At 42.8% G+C, this 18,326-nt stretch overlaps 1 protein-coding gene across 7 annotated transcripts in view; it reads left to right on the top strand.

The window, feature by feature from the left end:
• Ttc7b (tetratricopeptide repeat domain 7B) overlaps window positions 1–18,326 on the top strand; it is a 200,139-nt gene that overhangs the window by 43,737 nt on the left and 138,076 nt on the right. For 4 of the 7 annotated variants that reach the window (XM_060388044.1, XM_060388039.1, XM_060388041.1 and 1 more), the window contains 3 exons: window positions 4,997–5,127; window positions 16,710–16,831; window positions 17,619–17,642. In XM_060388044.1, the coding sequence (XP_060244027.1) occupies window positions 4,997–5,127; window positions 16,710–16,831; window positions 17,619–17,642 (277 nt within the window). The remainder of the gene's footprint in view (window positions 1–4,996; window positions 5,128–16,709; window positions 16,832–17,618; window positions 17,643–18,326) is intronic. The other 3 variants (XM_060388045.1, XM_060388042.1, XM_060388040.1) reach the window with 1 other exon arrangement.

The raw sequence follows: 18,326 nt of genomic DNA, 5'->3' as shown, positions 1-18,326 counted from the left end.
CTTACAAAGAGTCCAGTCTGCAGCATGTATAAAAATGATGGCAGTGCGGATCACAGTCTTGGTTCCAGTTCTAGAAGTGTACATATGGCAAAGCCTTGTTGACCCAAGCTCAGCCCATTTAAAGAAAACGATGTTCTGGATTTCATCAAATGTTTGTTTCTGCTATTTATAAAATGTAGAAGAAGAAAGGGTGTTGGGAAGAAGTCATAGACTAGAAATATTTACAAATCACAAATTTGAACACTTATATCTAAAATATAAAAAACTCTCAAGTCAGTAGGAAAATTAGCAACCCTGTGAGTGGATAAAACGTTTTAACAGACACTTGACTAAAGAAGATGTGTAGATAACACATGACTGTGGATGGTTGGAGTCAGTGGTGATGGAAGTGTTAGTTAAACACAGTTCCCTTCTCTGCCCTCTGGGAGGGTCTGTTTAAAAGCCAGACAGGAGCAAAGCCAGCTCTGTGCAGACAGCACCTACTGCTGGGCACATGCCAAAAGGTGAAGCTGGTTTAGAAAAACAGTTTGGCAATTAAAAAGTTAAAAAGAAACTTGTCATGTGATCCAACCACTCCACCCCTAGGTTTCTGCTAGAGAATATTTAAAACATTTCTCCACATGAAAACTGCTCCTGAGTATTCATAGCTGCATTGTTCATAATAGCCAGCGTGGAAACAGCCCATATAACTGTAATTTGACAGTTGGGTAGAAAATTCAGAGGAATGAAAAGAAATACTATGAAAAGGGAAGTACAGGGAAATAGTGCTAATACTTGTATAACTTGGATGAGGAAGCATGCATGAAAAGACATCAACTCCCAAAGGCCACGTGTTTACACAAAGTGTCCAAAAGGAGTAAACTATGGTGATAGTACATTTATGTAGTCTAAAGCCAAGGGCAGGACTGGGAAACAACTTCATCTGAACAGAAAGTAGCATTTGAGGATGATGACATTTAGGCAAATCTGTGAATTTATTTTAAAATTTTTGAGTACATAATTTTTGAGTACATAATTGAGTACATAATTTTTGAGTTGAATTTTATCGCATGTATATTATACCTCATTAGTGATATCAGAATCGTATATAGTGATCAAAACAGCATACTGTTAGCCAAAGAACAGATGGCTACATCAATAGGACAGAGCAGGGCCAAAAGATAGATCCATTCAACTGAGTCAACAAAGTATTGACTTAGGAGCAAAGGCAGCTCAATAGAGAAAGGGTAGTCTTCAACAAACAATGTTAGACTACTGAATAGTTATATGCAGAAAAAGAAAAGCTAAAAACCTAGTTATAGACTTCTCAAGTATGTCAGAATAGATCATAAGCATTGAAGTAAGCTGCAATGCTACGGAACTTCTAGAAGATAACACAGGAGAAAACTTGGTGATTTTGTGGTTACCAATGGGGTTTAGCTACAATATATAAGATGCAATCCATGAAAGAAAAAGTGGATAAAATTGGAATTTATCACAGTTAACGTTCTGTGAAAGATGCCAGTAAAGGAGAGTAAATAGAAGTGATCTGATCGTCTTAGAGGGCTGGGGTGACCCTCAACAAAGGAAAGTGCTGGCTGCGCAAGCACGCAGAGCCAAGTTCTGAGCCTCAGCCCCCGAGAAGAGCCGGGCAAGAGCTTACAGTTTCAGGGAACTTGAGATAGGAGGCTCCCTGGGACTTGCTGGCCTGCCATCTATCCGAATTGGCCTGCTCTAGGGCCAGGGAAAAACACTGCTTCAAAAGGTGATGTGCAGTGACAGAAAAAGATACCTGATTTTGAACTCTGCCCACCCTGACACACCCACGCTCACCTATGCACAGATGCAAGTGTCTGTGAATATACTCTACAGAATCCATAGACTTTTTGAAAGTATTTGCAAAATAAATATTTATAATAAAGGGTTTCCATTTAAAAGATACAGAGAACACTTAAAACTCAACACTAAAATACCCCAAATACACCCTAAATACCCCAAATGAAAAAAAAGCAAAAAATAAAAATAAATAAAAATAAAAAACCAGGTAGCACTTCAAATAAGGCATGCAGGTAGCAAATAAGCATGAAAAGTACTTGACATAAGTCACCAGGGAAGTGCAGATGAATAGGAGAGTGAGCTAGCACTATGTACCTGCCAGCCTGGCAAACTCCAGCCAGCAACACCAGTGCTGGGCACCAAGAGAGCAGCAGAAACTCACTCAGCCCTGCTGCTGCACAGAGCGGTACGGCCACCTTGAAAACAGCCAGACCCTTGATCCTAGCCAGCCACGGGCGAGAAGCAGTGTGGGGCGCTTTCTTCCACGGCTGTAACTTCAACATCGTCTTGCATGTGATCTAGAAGTTGCACATCTTGCTAGTTACTAAACTGAATTGAATTTTGTGTCCACAAAAAATCCAACAAGTTCATGTTTATAACTTCTCCAGTAGTCAAAACTAAGCAATCAAGCAAATTATTTTCAATAGATAGGTAAGTGGAGTGTTAGTTAGCAAGAGAAAGAAGTGAGCTAGTAGGCCATGAAAACATGGAGGGACCTTCAGTGTGCATTGCTACTCTAGAGAGGCCAGGCTCTAAAAGCTGCGGACTGTATGACTCTATATAATGTTCTGGATAAAGCCAAACCTCAGAGACAGGATGCTCAGTGGTTTCCAGGAGGGCTGGGATAAATAGGTGGGCACTGGACATTTTTAGGGTGGTGAGTGTCATATGACAATAGCAGATACATGACGTTATACGTTTGTCACAATTCATGGAAAGCATAATTTAAAGAGTAAGCCCTAACTCAGCTATGGACTTTTGTTAATGAAAAAGCACGACACAAGCCAGCCCTGTCATCATGAAGTACCCGGGATGCGTCGTTTATCATAGTCCAACCTTACCTCAATAAGGCTTTTGATTTGTTTAGATTTGCTCATTTTGTTTTATTTCATTTTATGTTATGCGTGTGGGTGTTTTGCCTGCATGCATGTCTGTACACCATATGCATGTATATCTGTGCGCCAGGTGCCCACCAAGGGTATCAGATAATATGAGGTGGTTGTGAGCCGCCATGTAGGTGCTGGGAGCTGAACCTGGGTCCTGGAAGAGCAGCCAGTGCTCTTAATACTGAACCATCCTTCCAGCCTCTCAATAAAACATCTGAAAACTAACAGAGGCTCCGGCAAGGCAGACCTCTTACCTCTGAGCTCCCAGGGTACTTTGCTGACTGCTGGCTCCCTGTGAAGCTCTACATAGAAGTGGCCCTACAGCCTAAGACATTTACGATGTTTGCTGAGAGTACTTTGGATGAAGCCATTTCTCAAGAAGGTACCTCTAAAGTTTCAGCTTTTTTATTTTTTTTCTGGTGCTTGGTGTGTCTGCCCCCCTCTCTGGAGTAGAATCCACTGTGAATATTAGTACCTAGCATGACATATGTCAGCTGGGAGACCAAAGACGCATTAACTGTCTGGTTTGGGGCAAATCACTTTCTTTATCACGATAGGTTTCCACTTCAGCTGTAAAGGGGAATTGATCTTTCTAGCTACTTCCACTTCCAGACTTTCAGACTTTTAAACGAGCTAGACCATGTATCATGTCATAGGGCACTTGAGGCAGCAGAAATCCTTTTGTGAAAATTCTGCCACACCATTCCCCACTGTGTCTTCTCCCTGTGCCTTTTGCTGGACAGAAACTGAGTCTGATTTCTCTAGGCCAGTTGAAGGTTGGTCAGCCTTTCGTGATTTAGTACATCTCAGCCCTGAACTCTACCCTGGCAAAGAGTTGTTTGTCTCATCTATGAGAAAAATGCCTCCAGACAGTGTTCTGGGGTTTCTCTGGTTCAGAACTAAGAAATGACCATGTGTTCTAATTGTTCCTAAGTTCAATCAAATGTTGGTGTGAACGTGGTAAGATTTTTGTAGTGTCTAACTCCATCGGCATTGAAAATTTATTCCAAGGTGTGCCCCAGTGACCTAAAGACCTTCCCCTAGCTGCCGCCTTTTAAAAGAGTCCACATCTTCCCAAGTAGCACTCTAGGGCGAGGGTAGGGAACAGAGTCAAGCCTTTACCATAAAGGCATTTAGGGACAGTAAAATCTAAACTAGAGATGCCATATTTGCTTGTTTTTAAAAATTGTTGGAGAGCTTTGGGCATAGTTGAGTGAGAGTGTTTGTATTAAATCAGGACCATCCTGGGTCAGGGTCAGTAGGAGATAAGACCTTTAGTTGACTGCTAGAACCCCAAGGGAGCTGCTGGTATACTTCTAGTCTAATCTGAAGACCTGGGAACCCAAAGACCCCATGGCATAGGTTTCAGTCTGAGAGTCAGCAGGCCCTAGGCCAAGAGCAGCCAGTGCTTCAGTTCAGTCAGGAAAAGACCAAGCTTTTCTTTCTCCCAGCTGTTGTTCTCTTCTAGTCAGGTGACTGGATGAGGCCTTAGGGAAGGCAACCTGCTTACTCAATTTGTAGCCCAAGTGTAAATCACTTCCAGAAACCTCCTATAGACACACTTAGAATGTTTGTCCAAATGACCTAGCACCTCATTGCCTATTGATGCTGATGTATAAACATGACCACTATATTCTTCAGGACTGAAAGAGCTCGTGGTGATGGGCCCTTTCAAGTTCACACTGAATATCAAGGTGAAGCAGACTGCATGTGTTATGAGTGGTCCCTTTCTTCTGCCACTTTAGATGTTCCTTCTGAGCTTCATTTTGATGTTCCATTTTCTCTTTGAAAGATAAGGCAGTCAGGGTGTGGTGTCCCACGCCTTTAATTGAGAAGCAGAGAGAGGGGCAAAGTAGATCTCTGTGAGTTCAAAACCAGCTTGGTCTACTTAGGGAGTTCCAGACCAGCCATTATTACATAGTGAGACTCTGTCTTATTAAAGGAGGACAGAGTTGGAAGATCCACTTCTCCAGTAGCCTCCAGAGTGGACCATGTCGTGGCCCTCTAGAGTGATACTTAAAAGCAAGTCCCATGAAAACCAGCTTATCCAGTTTCTGTGTTTGCTTTGCTCTTAGGACTTTGTTTAGAGAAGCTGCCTATTTCATCTTCTACCAGTGATCTCCATGTGGACCGGGAGCAGGATGTCATCACATGCTATGAGAAAGCTGGGGACATTGCACTCTTGTACCTCCAGGAGATAGAAAGGGTAAGTAAGAACATGCATTTATTCCAACTGGTACTAACCCCCTCCCCAACACACACACACACACACACACACACAAATTGGATTGTGGGCCGTTGTATTCTACCACTGGAAAACCTTTGACTTGTCTGCCCCTGGGCACAAACTCTGCTTGCATCCCAAATGTTATGGAGAAAATAGTCATTAGGTGTGGTATTTATGAAAAGAAGTGGGCCAATGGATGTGTACAGATAGGACAGTATGGGGTGTCCAGACCTTTGGCACACTGGAATTGGCCAGTCACTCTTCATACCAGCAGGTTTGGGCAACTTAATTTACCTTGATAGTATGGCAGAGATCTGCTGGGGGCTTAACTAGTATGTTTGGAGCAGGTTGTGTGTTTCCTGAGACTGTCTGTAGAGGCAGTCAAGTGTCTGGTCTGTGTCAGGGTAAGGAAAAGTGACAACTGACAAGAATGTCATAGAAGCAAGAGACTGAGTGAGCAAACTTGGCTGAAGGCTCAGTAGGGTCAAGATTGGTGTCAGGGATGGGGCCAGGAATGGGGCTAGGGATGAAGTCAGGGATGGGGCCAAGGATGAGGTCAGAGATACAGTCATGGCTGGGTAGGCATCTTACTTGTTCAGAACAATGTCCGTCTTTCCAGCCTACTCTTTGCAAAGTTCCTTCACAGCTCAGCCTTAGTTTTGCCCATCAATAAGAAGCTCATAAAAATAGTCCTATCTCATGAACTTCTTGCAAGAATTCTATAAGGTCATGTGGATAAAGACACTTACTCTAGATATGGGAACATTTAGATTATTGGTATCACTGATTTATAATGACAGTAACTCCTAAGTTTCTTCTGTAGCGGTTTCCCAGGGGGTAACCAAAAATGGTCTGTTATCTTAAACCTTGTCAAGTCCAGATACGTACCTATGGGATTGTTTGAAATCATAACCAATCTTGTAAGACTTAGACATGATCAGAAGATGTTCTTTCCCTGAATTTTCTAGGCCTTGATTTTCCATAGTGATTAGAAGACAAAGAAGGACTACCTAAGCCTTGCTAGCTCTTGTGGGTTTTTTGTTTTGTTTTGGGTTTTGGGTTTTGGTTTTTGGTTTTGTGTGTTGGTGGCCATAGGGAGAGTCAGAATTGTCCTTGACAAGAAAAGCAGAATGAGAATTGCAGAAACTGAAGAATGGATGGGAACTGTGGAGAATCATTTGACCTGGCCTTAATTAGCCATGTCTATAGGACACAATGTTTGAGAGTTTTGGTTGATATCTGGCTCTCTGGCTGGTATGCTCTTCGTTCAGAAGGTTCCATGAGGAGTGAATTCTGTTGTGTCATTGTTCAGCGTTACTATAGTGATTGTCAGGGAAATGATCATGCATGCTGAGTTTGAAATCTGTGCCACTCCCCCGCCCAGCCTGTGGCTGTGTTGCATTTAGTTCATCCTAGCTAAGCTTTGCTTTTGAGCACACAGCTCACTCAGAGACTGTTATTTCTCGGTGTACCATTGTCCACTTTGGAGCTGCCCTTCCCTGTCACATGTCACAGATGGGATCTACAGCCTGTTGTGTTCATTCCTAATTCCCCAGTTACTGTTGAGTTCTTCAGCTGGACATCAAGGAAATTCATATAATCATGGAATTCAAGAAAGACCTCCCTTCCTCCTTTCTCCCCTGTTTCCTTCCCTTTTTGGTATTAAGGATATAGTGATCATAGGAGTTATATTTTGAAAAGAAAATTAAGGCCCAGGACAACCAGGAAGTTTGGTCAATACTGAATTAGAAATCAACTCTCTCCTGACACGCCACTGCATGGTTGCATTGAATTGTCACATTTCTACCATCCATACACTATGCCCTGTGGAAAGCACTTCACAAGTACCGGACTATGAGAACCTTCTCGAGTACAATTAAATCTCATCCTTTCTGCATGAATCTGGCTGACTTTTCAGTATGTGTTTTCTTCATGGAAACTGCTGCAAGGAGAGAGGTGAATGAGCCAAACATCAGTTTTGGCTGTTGGTAGGTACTCAAGACATTTTATGTTGGTCAGTCTAGAAACTAGGAAAACTTGGCCTAGTGGAAGTTCAGGGATTGATAGACTTAATTTGTTTTTAAATTTTGATCTCAGTTGACTTGATTTTGAGCTTTTAAAGAATTATGCTGAAGTAGGAGTAAAAGCCCTAACAAACCTGGGACAAATAATGCCTTGCCTTTGAGCTGTCCTAGGAAGAAAATCTGATGTGCTTTTGCCTTGTACAGTGGTTTCCCCTGCTTTCCTGCCACACTGAAATGAGGAGGCTGCTGTTTGCCAGGATTGATTAGCATTTTATTTATGACCATTGACTCTTAAGTTTGTTCATTTGCAAAAATAAAATTTTGGGGAACTCTTGAGGTAGTTTACTAATGTTTTCTCACATCTGAGGCCCCACCATTCTCTGAATCTGCCTTTGGTCTTTTTGTTCACCCATGGAGTTGCTGTATAGAAGGGCAGTGAGTGAGCCTTCAGAAGGGGGCTGACCTCACCCTTGAGTCTGCTAGCTTAAGCCATGAGAGGCAGCAGGAAGGACAGTGAGGTGGAGCTGGAGTCCTATTTAAGGCACCACTTAGCTGTGAAACTGTACGGCCTGTCACTTAGCCTCTCTGTGTTCAGGAGCCTCATCTACAAGTAGCTGCAATAGCTGCCATCTAGTTACCGTGATGAGCAGCCAGCTCACTATTTCCCAGTGCATGTTAGCACACAGCAAATGTCAGCTTAGTGTTCATTACGACCTTTAAATTTCCAGGTGTTTAGATGAAAATACCTTGTCTTATTAGGAATGTAGAGACAAGTGCACAAAGTATCCTTTCAGGATCAGGTGATTGCCCTGTCTGAACTGAAACCTGCTCTTTCTGTTTCTAGGTTCTGACTTTGTTCTTTATACCCAGATGGACTTTGGCCCGCTCATCTATTTTTCGTGCTTCAGTTTTCTGTTTTCATTGCAGAACTAGTGGGACTCGAGTTGTCTCATTTCAAAGGCCTGGAGCGCCAGGATGGTGGTATGCCAGGTAGCATGCTGGGGGCTGGCCCTGGCTCCTTCTCCTTGTTCCAACTGTGGAGGCAGGGTGAAGGGAGATGAGTCAATGAAAACTGTGTGGGGTTGTCCTTGTTAAGTTAGGGTCATGGAGACATGGACTAATGTTGTTCTCTAATAGTTTGTTTTCTGAAAGAGACTAACACATAGCAAATGCTGCATGTGTAAGATAATTTGATCAGCCAAATCAAATCTGAGCAGATAGCAATAACAGTGGTACACGGGGTCTTTGATTAGTTCATGTTCAGAGAGTGGCAGCTTGCCAACAGTAAATAAAAGTTTTCTGCCCTGTAAGGTAGTTGTGGTGATGCAGTGATATGGATAAAGATGACTTCATCCTTCCTGTCATAACCTGAGCCCTGTTTTTGGCACATGAAGTCATTCTATCTCCGGGCTTTGCATAGACCGCCTGGCCAGCTGCTGGTGGCATTCTAGAGTAGGAGCAGGGCCAGGGTGGAACTCTACCTTCTGCTGACAGTTTATTTCTTCACACCCAATTTTGGGAAAGATGCTAAAGCTAAACTGCAGGGCATCTGTAACTATTTTTGGGACATTTTAGTGCTAAAGTTCCAAGAAGAAACACCAGGTCCCCAAGTATTGCAGAGTCCAACCCGGATTCCTCCTTCTCAATGAGCAGCACAGAGACCAGAGGTCACGACTTGAGCTTATGATGTCTGCCACACAAGGAAACCTGAGTGGCACAGCTGAGTGATGGAGCCAGAGCTGGGTCAGATTAAGGTCACTGTGTGTCATGAATTCAAGCTAGATGCTGCTGAGAGAGGCAGAGCTGGAGTTGAGGGACCACGCTACTGCACTCATGGCTTTCAAATGTGAGACAGTCAAGAGAGAATGACCTCCTTGCTTTCAGTTTCCACCACTGCACTCCAGAGCGCAGGCCAATATTTGAACACAGAAATGTCCAGAGATGGGCTGGCTAGCCTCTTTAGCAGCTCTGATTTTGAGCCTGACATCTAGCTTTCTGGACCTGAATTCTACAATGTTCTTACAACTCTAGAAAAGTCTAGTAGGCAGAAAGCAGCAGCCACTTATGCTCATTTTTTTTTTTTTTTGTATTGTTGTAATGCCTTTGCCCTTAAAACAGTAAAGCATTTTCCATCTGTCTTGTTTTCACTTTATATTAAATTTTACATTATTTTCATGGTTATATATTATTTCAAGTGATACCTTATTATTGGATCTAACTAGGCAACTTCCTTCAGGCAGCTTTTCCATTCCTTTATTTCTATTACTTCTTAAGGGCAAACTGCCCAGAAGTGGGGATATTTGACCACTCCTGCTATCATGTACTGGGGCCATTAGCAAATATTCATACCTTCAGCTTTGGCAGTTCAGGAGACTAAGTGTTGATTTGCATCTTGGCAAATTGTTACAAAATTATTTCTAGGTGAACATAGTGTCTTGCATATGTTGTTTATATTTTTCAATTATTAATGGGACATTTCCCCCCATATTTGCGTAATAGTTATTATTTTAAAGAATAGCATCAGTGAGATAGGCCAGTGAGACAGTTCAGTGGGAAAAGGCAGTTGCTGCGAAGCCAGAAAACCTGAGTTCAATCACGAGGATTCACATGCTAGGAGAGAATTATCCTCTAACTTACACACTTGCTCTGTAGTAGTGCAACCTCCCTACACACAATAAGTGACAAATGTAATAATTTTAAAGGATGGGGTTACTGAGGTATGATCCATTTAAATTGTATAAATCTGTGCATCTTTTGTATTCATCTGTTTGCTTATTTATGTAGTTGAGAGAGGATATCACCTGAGCTCAAGTCATGCTGCTACCCCAGTTTCTGTAGTCCCAGCTGGTACTACAGGCATACTACCAGTGTGCTCAACCATCAACACTTTATTGATTATATTCAGAACTGTGTGAGCATCTCCGGTATTTAGTACCAGGACATTTCATCAATCTAAAAGAAAGCCTGCAGCTGCCTGCAGTCACTCCCCATTCTATCCCTTCTCACAGCTCTGAACTTTGCTAACCTCTCTGCTTCTGTAAATGTGTATGTTCTGAACATTTCATATAAAGTCACATAATCTGTGATCTATGATGACTGGCTTCTTTGACTTAGCCTAATGTTGTGGTGTAGCATGCATTGACTTTTTATTGTTATGAAATCTTTTATTGTATTTACTGTATTTTGTTTCAATGACTTTGTTTTTAATTATGTGTGTTTGTGTTTGTGTGTGAGTTTGTGCATGTGAGTGCAGTGCCTATGGAGGCCAGAAGAGAGCGTAAGATCTCCTAGAGCTGAAGTTACAGGCAGTTGTGAGCCACCAGACATGGGTGCTGGGAAGTGAGGTCCTCTACAAAGAGCAGTGTACACTCTTAACCACTGGGTTTTATTGTTATTAAAACTTGAATGTTGGGTGTGTCCTCTTTTCCTGTGACCTGGCAAGACAGTCCCTCCAGGGGGAAATAATTGAAAAGCTGGCAAGGGAGTCCATGTCAGAGAGAAGCCCTGCTCCCCTTATTAGGGAACCCACATGAGATATGAGCTATAGGGGGCCTAGGTCCAGTCCATGCAAGGTCCTACATTGGTGCTTCAGTCTCAGCAGGATTCTCTTGGCTCTGGTTAGTTGACTCTGATGGTCTTCTTGTGAAGCTCCTATCACCTTCAGGTCCTTTTCTTTCCCCCACACCCACTTTTCCAAAAGGCTACCTGTGCCTTGCCTAATGATTGGTTGTGATTGGCATCTGTTTTGAGGCACTGCTGGGTGAAGCCTCTCAGGGGACAACTCTGCTTGATTCCTGTCTGAAGAGAAACTGTGGTTGAGGGCATCTCTCTGATAAGCTTGAGACCTAAGTCAGAGTAGGCTTCTGGGGGGATATGAGAAGGACTCTAGCAGAGACCCCCTAGTAGCAGAGGCCACAGAGACAAAAGAGGATACCCTCTAACTAGACATGTCTCCTAGCAGAGGGAGGGAAACACCAACCCGGCCACAAAAACTTCAACTCAAAATTTACCCTGCCTACAGGTGTGCATGGATAAAGATAAAGCAGAGATTGAGGGAAGGTCCAACCAATGCCTGGCCCAACCCAATACCCACTTCATGGGAGAGAACCAACCCTTGACACTATTAACAATCAGAGCTCTTTTATTTCAACTTTAATAACTCTTATTTCTTCATTTTTGAAATTTCTTCATCCCTGTGATGAGCTGAGATGGATGGGAAAGGGGCCTTCCCTTTGCTGAGGAATAGGAGAGAGGGACAGGGAAGAGGGAGGGAGAGGGGGTGAGACTGGGAGGTGAGGAGGGATGGGGCTAAGGCCAGGCTATAAAGTGAGTACATACGTACACACACACATACATAATTAAGAAAAAATAAAGAGCTCTGATCTTCTACCACACGGAATGACCAGATCTTCTGGCCAGTCTCCCTGACCTGGAACAGAACAAAAGCTAGAGAGCTACAGGGACAGTTTATTCAGGAATTGGTGGAGGCTTTTAAGAGCAGAAAGGAAACACTGAACTGGGAATAGAATAATCCCATCACTCAAGAAGCTGAGGTATGAGCACCATGAGGTAGGGTCTGCTTGACTTTTTAAAATTATATCAGCCTCTATTAAATTTCTCTGATAAAGACTTGAATGTTGGAATAACCCCCAACTAGGATATCAGAAGTTTTCCACTCTTTCATATTTAACAAGAATTAATTCCCAAACCAAGATTAGAGTTCAGTTTGAGATAGTACATATGACTAAACTTTTTGTTGCAAATTTCAATTTCTCTTTGTGCTGGTTTAAATGAGAATGGCCTCCATGGGCTCATAGATTTGAATGCTTAGTCATCAGGCAGTAGTACAATTTGAAAGGATTAGGAGGTGTGGCCTTGTTGGAGGAGGTGTGTTACAGAGAGTGGGCTTTAAGGTTTCAAAAACCCCATTCCAAGCCAGATGGCTGTCTCTTCCTGATGCCTGTGGGTTCAGATGTAGAATTCTCAGCTCCTTCTCCAGCACCAAGTCTGCCTGCATGCTGCCATGCTTCCTGCCATGATGACAATGGACTAAACCTCTGACGCTGTAAGCCAGCCAGCCTCATTTAAAAGCTTTCCTTTATAAGAGTTGCTGTGGTACTGGTGTCTCTTACAACAATAAACACTAAGACAGAAGTTGGTACCAGAGAATGGAGTATTACTGTGACAGTCCTGACTGTGCTGTTTGTTGCTAGAATATGGACTTTGAGACTTTGAACCAGAAAAGCAGTTGAACACTTTAAGTGGTGCTTTATGGATCATACTAATAGGAGTATGGGGGACAAAGCTGTTGAGAGTAATGTAGATTAGGACAGCCTAGTTCAAGAGGTATCAAAATAGAAAAGTATTAATATGTGGCCTAAAGACCAATGTTGTGGTATTTTGATGAAGAATGTGGCTTTTTGCCCTTGTCCAAAAAAAGTCTGCCTGAGGCTAAATTGAAAAGTTTTGAATTAATGGTGTTGGCAGAAGAGATTTCAAAACAACCTAGCATTGACTCTGTTGTGTGGTTATTAGTGGTTAGTCTTATGCAGATCTATAATGAAAAGGAGCAAACTGAACAAGAAAATATTTTAAAATATACAATATAAGGGGGAAAGGAGCACCTGGAAGTGTAATGGCACCAAGTCCAGTGCTCAAAGAGATAAAAAAGTTTCAAGAAAAGTCTCATGCTAAATGGAATGAGGGGTGGTGACCCTAGGGCAAGACCCCAATCCAGCTAAGCTCCCAAATTGTGAAAAGAAATTAAAGAAAAGGCTTAATTAAGCCAGTGGTTCTCAACCTATGGGTCACGACTCCTTTGGGGGTCAAATGATTCTTTCACAGGGGGTCGCCAAAAACCATCAGAAAACACAGATGTTTACACGACAATTAATAACAGAAGAAAAATTACAGTTGTGAAATAGCAGCAAAATAGTTTTATAGTTGGGGTCCGCACAACATGAGGAACCTATATTAAAGGGTTGCAGCATTAGGAGGGTTGGGAACCACTGGCTTAAGTAGTGAAGAAAGCTGATGCAGATGTCATTGAAAGAGGAAGCAAGTCCCAGCCCCAGCAAGCAGCACAATACAGCAGGCTGCCATCAAGGCTGCCTCAGTGATGAAAGTGCAGCGCATGCCCTTTCGAACCTCAAGAAGAACACTGTGGTGTGGGAACACTCAAGGCAACTCTGAAGCCAGAGAATGGCGCTGGACCAGTGTGAAGTCAAGATCAGCTCCCGGAAGAGATGGCACCCACGTGCATTCCATACTGCACTGCCAGCGTGTTTTATGTACAGGCATCTAGTATGTTACACGAGCTCGTCAGTACTTTATCACAAAATAAGCTTGAGTTAGATGGTTTTGGCCAACTGTAGGTTATCCTAAGTATTCAGAGCATGTATAAGGTAGGTCAGACCAAGCTGTGATGCCCAGTTATATGTAGTAAATACTCTTCCAACTTAGGTTATGTTTATCAAGATTACACCTGTGGGAATTTGAGGGGTTTCTCTAAGGATTATATGCCAGGACTAAGAGATGCACAGTTCAGGAAGATGGTGTATCATCTTAATGGGATGAAGCATGGGGCATAAAGAAACTGTAATCATCTCAGTAAGTGCAAAGAAAGCATCTGATAAAACCCAACACCCTGTCCTGATTAATGAGAAAAGGCAGCCAACTGTCTAGAAATGGGTGGGATCTTACTCAGCCTGCGCATAGGGTGTGTGCCCCTAAGATCAAGGACAAGAAAATTAATTTTTTAAAAATTACTTCTGCTTGGTATGTTACTAGGAATTCTTCTCAGTGTGTTTTGGCCAGCAAAAGCAATGAAAGGAATCTAGATCTGAAATTCTCTGTCAGATGATGCAGATTGCATACACATAAAATCCACACACAGAAATCTGTTGGAAGCAATAACAGGTTTAGCAGGGTTATAGGATATCAAGATTAGTACATAAGGTCTTATGTTTCTGCTAACAATGTGTGATGCTAAACTTATAACTAAAGCATGTTTACTAATATCCAAAGATTAAAATCCACAGGAATACATGTAACAAAAGTATGTGAACTAAAAGTTAAAAGAAGAAAGTGTTAGATAGAAAGGCCCTACTCAGTAAGCAAAAGCTAACCCATGCTCAGGGGTTGACGTGCCCATTCTGTTAAATGCTAGCATTCTGGAAACTGATCACACACTTGGATCAGTAACTAGTAAATATGATCTCCATTTTTAAAGAAAAAAAAAATCAACAAGCTGGTTCAGAAATTTGTGTGACATTTCAGGGGAGCCAGAGCAGCTGAAACAAGTATTGAAATAGATGGATCAAGTTGAAAGACTCATACTTCCTGACCTCTGAACTTGCTACAAAGCTACAGTCATCAGTACTCTGCATAAGACTAGATGCAGCTTGGTAGTAAAGCAGTTGCCCAGTATAGACAAATGCCTGCTTTCAGTCTTTAGCACCAAAACCAAACCAAACCAAACAAACAAATAGCATTCAACTATAACCCTATCTGTCTGTGTATCTATGTATCTATCCAATCATCTGTCTACCTATCTGTCACAATCAGAATTTACTTAGCAATATAAAAATGGTAGCATAACAATAGCAGGAATCTTAAATCTAAAAATAATAATATAAAAAAGTGGATGAAGGGAAAGTCAAAATTTAAAGCATGAATGTACTAATCTCAGCATCTGTATCATGTGTCGTTACCATATAAGCTGAAATATGTAGGTTAAAAAATTATCTCCCCATTGCCCTTGCATGCATATAGTTTTTATCCACACATACTAATGTACCTATAGATACAGTAAATTTAGTATTTAACTTTAAGGAGATTTTTAATGAATCACATGAACAAAATTATTTTTCTGGGGCTGGAGATATAGTTTGGTGGTAGAGCACTTGCCTAGCCTATGTAAAAGCTGAGCTCAATCCCCACTACCAGGAAAGAAATTTCTGAGTCTATGAGTACTTCAATTATACTTTAATTACTTTTGTCAAGATTAACTAAATTTCATGTATTGGCTTAAATTAAAAGCTGGAATTTATAAGATGGCCTCCTTTTTGTAAAATGATTTTGTCTTTACTTAATACTAACATGCACAGAAATGTCTAGATTGTCATCCAGCAGATGTTACATGGGTGATTACTTTGTGGTAAAACTGTGAGGTAGTTTTTAATTCCCTTTGTACTGTTCTGAATTACTTTTACTTTTGAATAATATACTATTTCAAAAGTAAAGGGCATTGCCAAAAGAACATGAAAAGTGATTTGGAAAGCTTCAGTGTTGGACCTCCAAGTTGCGTACTTGCTAAATGAACGTAGAAGGCAGAACAAGACCAAGATTAGAAATTAAATTGGCAAGCTGTTCACGTCCCAGTGAGCTTTGAAGCTCATAGAAATGGATGCTATCATCTCAAGATGGACATACGAGAGGATGGGAAAGAGCCTAGGGCGTGACTCTGCAGCTCCAACACCTGACACACTTGAGGAGGAGGAGAGGAAGGAAAAGGAGGAGGAGGAGCCTGCAGTGGAGGGAGATGCTTGTCTCTGGAGGAAGGAGTACCGCAGAGCCAGGGACATTTGATAAGGCGCTGGCATGTTGTGTAGATGGGACCAGCTGGGTTTTGTTCTCTAGCGGTGGGTTCACCACGAAGCCCGTTCTTTCCTCTGTGCCCAAAGGAAAGTTTGTAAGTTAGAGAGCCAGCCATTGCTTCATGTATCCTTGGAGAGTAATTTCAAAACCTTCAGCATATTTGGCTTTGGGTCTTTTAAGGAGTTGCTCACTTCCAGAGACTGAGCAGCATGTTTGCATGTGTGGTTTTTCAGTGTGCCACGGGTCTGATTCCCTCTGAGAAATGCTCTGTTGGACTCCTGAGTTTAACTACTGAGAGTTGCTGCTGTGTGTTTACAGCTCACTCTAAATTCAGCTTGCAAGTCTTTCACCTGAGGAGTTGGCAGGTTTTTTTTCTGTTATGTTTTTTTCAGAACCAGAGATTTAAATCTTTTCAACCTGGTTATCCATGGCATAGGCCGTGCTCAGGGAGAGAGGGTTATTTCTTCAACTCTTTGAGGGTTGCTGCATACCACTCGGCCTCCTGGCTGAGCCCTGCAGCCTGGGGAGTTTGTCTTCGGCGAATTCCAGATTTAGTGCCAGTTGTGTCACTTGTTGGCTGGAGGAGTAAGTCGGCCTGCCTGACCAGAGCCAATGGTAGACAGTGACTTTCTGCTTTTTGCTGGGACGTGGTTCTGCTTCACTCACCCTCCCTGGCAATGTCTTGGCATTTAGCAGAGACTCCATGTTTGATGGTTCTGCTGGCACCGTGCTCTGAGCTCCCAGAGTCAGCATGCTACAAGGCTGCCCAGACTCCCCGGGACGGAAGTCATCCTCTGCTGCTAATGCTTGCACTCGGAGACTACACCTATCTTTGCCAGAGGAAGTTGGTTGTTCAAGTCTTACACTGTGTTTGGAGCTAGGGTTTGAAGGAAATAGTGATCTGTATTTGATTAGTTTTCCAATTCTCTCCCCTTCTAGGTAATACTAACTAATATTCAGAACAGAAGCCCTAAGCCTGGCCCTGCTCCCCACGATCAAGAACTAGGCTTTTTCCTAGAAACAGGACTTCAGAGAGCCCATGTCCTCTATTTCAAAAATGGGTAAGCTTTCTTTGTTGTCATTGCTTTAAATGCACTTCCTGAGAAGGAAAATAGTCTTTGATACGCTGTCTCTGGCTCAACTGTTAGAACAAGGTGACTTTAAATATGAATTACAGAACTGGGGGATGGCTCAGCAGCCAAAGTGCTGACCCCACAAGCAGGAGGACCCAAATCTGCATACAACCCAGGCATGGCAGGCAGACTTGCCTGTAATCTCCATGCTGGGAGTGGAGACAGGTGGATCCCAGGGACTAGCTTGGCAAGCTAGTCTAGACACACACACAAACACACACACACACACACACACACACACACACACACACACGCGTTCTTTGCTACAATCCTCTTGCGTCCTCTCTATTTCTCTTTACTTCCTGTGAGGTTTAAAGGTGGGAGAGGAGGGAGGAAGACACTTGGGTGAGTATGAACTCCAAATAGGGAACTCCAAGACAGGGCTAGTGGCACTGGTGGAGCCATGTCTGGGATGCCCTTTCTCCATGTAAATGACACTGCCTCTCCACTTGGTCAAGGGAAGCCCAGCACACAGAACCCTTTCCATATTGGAACAGTTCAGAAAACTGAATTTTCCAAGCCCAAGAATTGTATGCACTATCAGGACCTTTTCTCCTCAGACAGCCTTTGAGAGGGTTAGAGGGGCTGCGGAACATGGATGGAAGGATGGCTCTCTCAGGCATTGACATGTTTTCCTTTTGTGTTGTTCTTGTGAGAAACATGCTGATTCTGTTCCATATTCTTCAGTTGTTCTTGTTTTGACATTGTGCTGCAGGATAGATGTGCATGAAGACCAACAGTAGGTATCTGGTTTCTCTGTAGATCTCCCAGGCTTTGCCCCCTTCCTCTAGGAGCTGTAGTCCAGTAGCGCTTTGAATGACACAAGTCCCCTCTCTGACCCAGTGAACACCGGGGCTCTCTCTCCCCTCAAGCGCTTTAGGCCTTGAGGCGTAGCCCTCAGAACGGTCTGCCTGGCAGCTCGCTGCTGCATGTACCCATTTTGTACTTGTTGAAAATCAATTCTTAGATTCCAAATCCTCTTAAACTATCTGAGAAGAAAGGCCCCCTTTGCTCCAAAGTTCACTGGTTCAGCTCAGCATGGCCTGCCAAAGACCACAACAACATCCCGAGGTTTGGATAGCCTGGTGGCTTTGGCACAGAGAGCTCTCACATCTGATCTCATCTGCCACTGACTGAGATCATCTGAGCAATGACGCATGTCCTCCTGTCTGACTGTTTTCTCTGCTTCTGTAAATGGAGGGAGAGGGAGGGGAAAGGGGATGTTTTTCCAGTTATCTGTTTCTTTTCCTTTTCACAATAAATGGTGGCTATCGCACAGAAACGCCAATCTGTGCCTTCTTTATCTCTAACCTGTGTGTGGGGCTCTGCTGATATGGAAGTCCAGAGGGAGAAATCAGTTCCAATGGGGAACCCAGAGGCCAAGTCAGTACCTTCTACAGGAAACGGCTTCTGTGAGAGTGAC

Source organism: Meriones unguiculatus, chromosome 7 (assembly GCF_030254825.1).
Source record: "Meriones unguiculatus strain TT.TT164.6M chromosome 7, Bangor_MerUng_6.1, whole genome shotgun sequence".
In the NCBI taxonomy this organism is placed as follows: Eukaryota; Metazoa; Chordata; class Mammalia; order Rodentia; family Muridae; genus Meriones; species Meriones unguiculatus.
Note: the sequence above shows the minus strand (reverse complement) of the source record. Positions and strands in the feature narration are given on the sequence as shown.